The sequence below is a fragment of the Pristis pectinata genome, chromosome 6 (genome assembly GCF_009764475.1).
Source record: "Pristis pectinata isolate sPriPec2 chromosome 6, sPriPec2.1.pri, whole genome shotgun sequence".
NCBI lineage: Eukaryota > Metazoa > Chordata > Chondrichthyes > Rhinopristiformes > Pristidae > Pristis > Pristis pectinata.
The window spans coordinates 42,572,927-42,578,926 of record NC_067410.1 but is presented as its reverse complement, the minus strand read 5'-3'; the positions used below and the strand labels follow the sequence as shown (position 1 = coordinate 42,578,926).

Genomic DNA, 6,000 nt, shown 5'->3' with positions numbered 1-6,000 from the left:
TATATAGTGTTTAATACACCTCAAGTGGCTGCACAATGTGTAACTGCTCTTAGCTTATTAGTTCGTCCATCAGGTGAATACGTGTTTTCACATTGGTTGATTTTGCCACAGGCATCTAATAGGTTTCCTGATTGGACTATTGTAATCTAAGGAGTACCTCTTATATCAGGTATAAAAGGTGTTGTATTTTGTTAATTACTCTCTTGCTCTCTTCCCCACCACCCAACCCACCCACCTCCCCCCCCCCCCTACCCCACCCAGCCCTAGCTCATTTTAGTTCCTTTGTCTCGGCTCATATCCTAGTAGATATCCATGTGCTCTGTGACTGCTTCTTTGTTTTAAACTTTTCCAATAAAACTTTGTGAAGCACCAAGTTGTTTTCAACTCATTCTTGGACTCCTGAAAGAACCTGCCAATTCAAAAATAACTGGATCCGACAACTATGAATAAAATAAGATCAAAGTTTATAAAAAGGAGAAGAGTGTACTACTTTAAAGATATTGTGTTAGAGCAACATGGTCTGATCCAATGATTCCCTGTCTTCCTCTAACTCTCCTTCACCCAGTTGGTCACAACATCCCATGTGTCACCACTGCTGACTAATTCCTATTATATGAAGGCATTATAGAAGTTCAGGTACATTTTAAAAGTACTAATATTAAGTAAAATGTAGCCCTCTAAGTAGTTTACCTCACAAGTTAACAGATTTGTTCTTTCTAAGACATGGCATTTGAATCACTAGTTTGGTAACAGTGAAAGATAGTTGGCATCATGTATACGTTTAATGTATATCCAGCAGCATTCATTTCCAAACTAAGCTGATGGGCTTAGCTATTTAACCAGGGGTGGTTTGACTAAAACAAAAATAGAATCTTGCCTCATAACGACCATGCTGTGAAAATTGCAGACAATTAGGCATTTTGTAAGATGGAATATGGGAGGATTTGAAAATGAACTTTAATTGAAGCATTAAAATCCACCAATGAAATTATGTAACATATTCATTATTTTCATATTATTTAAAATCAATTTTCTTTTAATGGAAGTAAATGGTACTGGTCATTACCATTTCGTATAAGATCTAATTGATAAACAGAATCAATACTTTCTGTTTTTCAATTAGTTGACTATACAAAATCCAGACTATGAATGTCTTAGTTACACATTCTCACAAAACTGTGACAAAATTCTGGCTCGAGGACCTAGAATGAGGGGGAATAGTTTCAGGATAAAGGATCAGCCACATAGGACTGAGCTGACGGAAAGTTTTCTTTGGCCAGATGTTCATGAATGTTTAGTTATTAAGTATATTCAAGGGTGACACTGACAGATTTTGGACATTAAGAGGATCAAGTGCTGTGGAGAATGGGCACGAAGGTGAACAGGGTATAGGACTGGCTTTGATCTTGCTGAATGACAAACAGGCTCAAGGGATCATTGGTCTACTTCTAATGAGATTGGAGAAGTATAGCCACAAAAAATGAATATATACATTAGATCATAAAATGAAGTGCATTGTTGTATGCCAGAGTTATTGTACATGGAGTCATACAGCACGGAAACAGACCTTTCGGCCCAATTCATCCATGCTGACCAAGATGCCCATCCCAGCTAGTCCCATTTGCCTGAGTTTGGCCCATATCCTTCTAAACCTTTCCTATCTGTGTACCTGTCCAACTGTCTTTTAAAAGTTGTTATTGTACTTTCATCAGCCACTTCCTCTGATAGCTCGTTCCATATACATACCACCCTCTGTGTAAAAAAAAAATGCCCCTCTAGTTCCTATTAAATCTTGCCCCTCTCACCTTAAACCTATACCCTCTTGTTCTTAATTCTCCAACCCTGGAAAAAAGACTGAGTACATTCACCTTATCTATGCCCCTCATGATTTTATACACCACTATAAGATCACTTCTCAGTCTCCTGTGCTCCAAGGTAAAAGTCCGAGCCTGTCCAACCTCTCTCTATAATTCAGTCCCTCAAGCCTTGGCAACATCCTTTTCTGCTCTCTTTCCAGTTTAATAACATCTTTCCAATAGAACAGTGATCAAAACTGAACACAATACTCCAAATACCAGCATCTTGTACAACTGCAACACAACCTCCCAACTTCTATACTGAATGTCCTGACTGATGAAGGCCAACATGCCAAAAGCCTTCTTCACCATCCTGTCAACCTGTGATTCCAGTTACAGGGAACCATGTACCTGAAGTTCAAGGTCCCTCTGTTCTACAATACTCCCCAGGGCCCTACCATTTACCGTGAAAGTCATGCCTTGATTTGACCTTCCAAAATGCAACACCTCACACTTATTTGAAGATGCAATCTAAGATACAAGATCATGAAGATACAAGGCAGTGTGAAGCACTCCCTATAAAAACAAAGCGTTGACTGTTTACTGAAATGACTGACATCACTGAATCCCAGAGCATTCTATGATGGATCCAAATTTGTACAAACCCATTCAACAGCTAACGACATCAAATGGAGGACTGTCAGCTTTCTTTGGTCAGCTCCTTGAATGAGGTGTAAATACTAACATTCAGTGCATTGAAGGTCTCGATATTTTTAAACATTTTTGAATTATCTGTCCATTTAAGTTTTTCACAATGGAATACTGCTTTGTTAGATGATCAGTTGTCATATTTTTCCAATCTAGTTATTTTGTCCCTATCCTTATAAATAAGTTTTCTTTTATCTAAAATTATCCTTCCAATGTTCATCTATTTGATTCCTTGTAAAGATTATCTGCAGTGAAATTTATTCTTGCTTCTTGCTTTACGTAGGAATAACGAAGTCCTCAACACTTGTAGGGAAGCAATTCAACACCTGGAGAATTAAACCCACTTTAACAATCCTCAGTATGCCACTGATACACAAGCAGAAACATCAAGGATGCAATTCAGCCCAGAGACCTGTCCCTTTGTGAGGTGCCATTTATCCTGTGAGAGATCAACAGATAGGGAAAAATATGTTATGTGAGAGCAAGGGATACACAGCCAGAGACGAAGCAGTCAGGCTGTGCTTTTTATCTATTTCCTCATTGCAATTGGTCAATTAGGGGTGATAGGGAAGCAGGTCATCTGTATATCAGAGCCTTTGTTTTATGGTGTGGGCATACGGGGATCCCTAGAGCAAGACCTTCAGATTAATGACCATCTGAAGGACATACCAGAAGCAATGGCAAAGGAGACAGCACTCTACCGTTGTTGTTTCAATTCAGAATAAAAATTTTTAAAAAAGACACTTGCTGGAAATCTGAAATTGAAACAGAAAATGCTGGAAACTCTTTCTTTCTGCAGATGCTGTCTGATTGCTGAGTGTTTCCAGCATTTTTTTGTTTTCATATGCTTTAACTCTCAATTGTACTCTGAACAACTAGTACTCAGTAAATATAACGATCACGGGCTTAGTTATATTGAACAAAGCTCAATCAGTGTCATCAATACAGGTTAGTGCTGATCGTTGGACATAAGGGCTTATTTAAAACCCAACAGTAGATCAAGGCAGAATTTTTTTACCATTAATTCAATAGCTTTGAAAGTGAACATTATATTCAAGCTCTTAGATTTAGCAATTAGTCCACTCTTTAGAGACAGACCACACTAAACAATAAGGTTGGCTGTATATCTCATTTACTTACTGTTCGGATCTACATTTTCACACAGCTCTGTTTTGGCTTCACCATTCGGTCTGTCTGAGGATTTGTGGGATAGTCGTGAAGACATCGTTGCCGCGGTAACCACTGCTTTAAAGCTACGCTTTCTCTTCTGAACGTTCTGCTCTGGGTGGAAGATGATGATGTAAACCTTCGGCATGTAGAGCATTCCCAGAGCCACCGAAGCACTTAGGTTCATGGAGATGGTTAGGGTGGTGGTCTGTATGTACATCTGGAAAAGAAACAAAGGATCAAATGAAGATTTCTGCTTGATTTTCTGATCTGTTTTCATATTTTTTTTCTCTGGGGACATAGAAAGAAGCAATTCAGCCCATTGAGTTTATGCCACCCTCAGAGCACTCACATCATTCTCATCCTACACTTATTTCCCTATTCCCACCTATTCTCCAACACATGCCCATCAGTTGCTCCCAATTCTCCTGTGACCCACCTACATAAGGATGATTTACAGTGGCTAATTAATCTATCCAACCAGCACATCATTGGGATGCCATCAAAGATGTCATCTAAAAGCATTTTGATACCAAGTTAATGGCATGTCTGTGAGATGAACTCCCTTTCCAAAGGGCCAACACAGTAACATCAAAGTCAATTTACAATTACCACGAAGGAAGACAATGACAGTTGATGGGACAAAAATTGTGCAATGCTCAACATGAGGAATTTACGATTTATACACCAACATTGAGATCACCGTGTACAGAAGGCTGAAAGGTCCTGAAAGGACAGGAGGTGTCAACAATGTATTCCAAGAGTAAAGCTGTGGAGGAATGTACATGCGCAATGTTCCATTTTTACGTCACATCTAGGTTGTCAGGTTGGCCATGATAATTGTTTAGGGAGCAAGTGGCACGAAACCCAACATCGAAAATATAGCTGTTGTATTTACTCCAGTGCACCAAGATTGTATCAGTTCCTGGTCTAACGTATCACTCCAGTAAACCTCAATGAAAGCTTTCCTTCTCACTCTCATACCAGGAATTCAAAATATATCTTCCATCAAGAAATGAGATCTCCAGTGGCACTATAACAAGTAATTGCAAAATGATCTGCCCTGCAAAATTGGCTCATTAATCCATCATTAGATCATCGATAAAAGCAAGGCAGCCAAGGCTTACAGCAGGTATTCTAGCCTGAACAAAGAGAGAAAGTTTTTCTTGGCATAATGCATAGTCACAGAATCATATGATAGTAAAGCACAAAGACACCTTCTGCTCATCAAAACTGCATTAGTACTTTCAACCTATCGGGCAGTGCTTTAGCATCACATAGCACACAAACAGGCCCTTCACTCCACCATGTCAATGCCTTGGCGACTTAACTGCTCATCCAGGTACTTGTTAAATGTTGTGGGAGTACCTGCCTCCACCACCTTCTCAGGCAGTGCATTCCAGTTTGCAACCACTCTCTGTAAGAAAATATTTGTCTTCCGATTCCCCTCACACCCACTTACCCCTTACCTTTACTGTAAGCCTTCTGGTTTTAGACATCTCTGTTATGGGGAAAAGTTTCTCACTATCCACCCTACCTATGCCCCCCCTGCCCCCATAATTTTGAATACGTCTTATCAGGACTCCTTCATTCTCCTTTGCCCCCAAGGCAAATGGCCTATTCATTCTCCCCTCAAAACTGAAACATTCCATCCCAGGCAACCAGGCAACATCCTGAAAAGGAGTCCTGATGCAGGATTTCAACATAAAATTTCCAACAATTCCTCTTCCCCCCCCCCCCCCCCAACCCCTCCCCCAACCCCGTCATAGATGCTGCTGAACCCACTGAGTTCCTCCAGCAGATTGTAACATTCTGGTAAATCTCATCTGCACCCTCTCCAGTGCAGTCACATCCTCCAGAGTGTGTGGCAACCAGAACTGCACACAATACCCTAGCTGCGGCTGAACCAATGTTTATAAAGCTGTACCTTGACCTCTCTATTCTTATATTCTATTCCCCAGCTAATGAAGGCCAGCATTCCATATACCATCTTCACCACCTTATCTATCTGTGCTGCCACCTTCAGTAATCAGTGGATATGTACACCAAGATCCCTTTGTTCCTCAACGCTCCTAAAGCCCTTCCTTCATGGTGTATGTCCTACCCTTATTGGATGTCCCAAAATGCACCACCTCACTCTATTGCAATTAAATTCTATCTGTCTTTGTTCGGCTCATTTTACCAGCAGATCGTATGATTATGGATGTTAGATATCTGTTGTGTAAATAGTTATTCTTCAAATCTATACGCACATGGCAAAGGGTCTAAAACTGTCAACTTTTGCCCTTTTTTTAACTGTGTGATTGTATTTGTGAATTAATTAAAGCAT

The 6,000-nt window shown here is 40.1% G+C and overlaps 1 protein-coding gene across 1 annotated transcript in view; it reads right to left on the bottom strand.

The window, feature by feature from the left end:
• Window positions 1–3,636: 3,636 nt before the first annotated feature.
• LOC127571338 (metabotropic glutamate receptor 7-like) overlaps window positions 3,637–6,000 on the bottom strand; it is a 547,846-nt gene continuing 545,482 nt past the window's right edge. Inside the window, exon 9 of the mRNA XM_052017627.1 lies at window positions 3,637–3,891. Within this exon, the coding sequence (XP_051873587.1) occupies window positions 3,637–3,891 (255 nt within the window). The remainder of the gene's footprint in view (window positions 3,892–6,000) is intronic.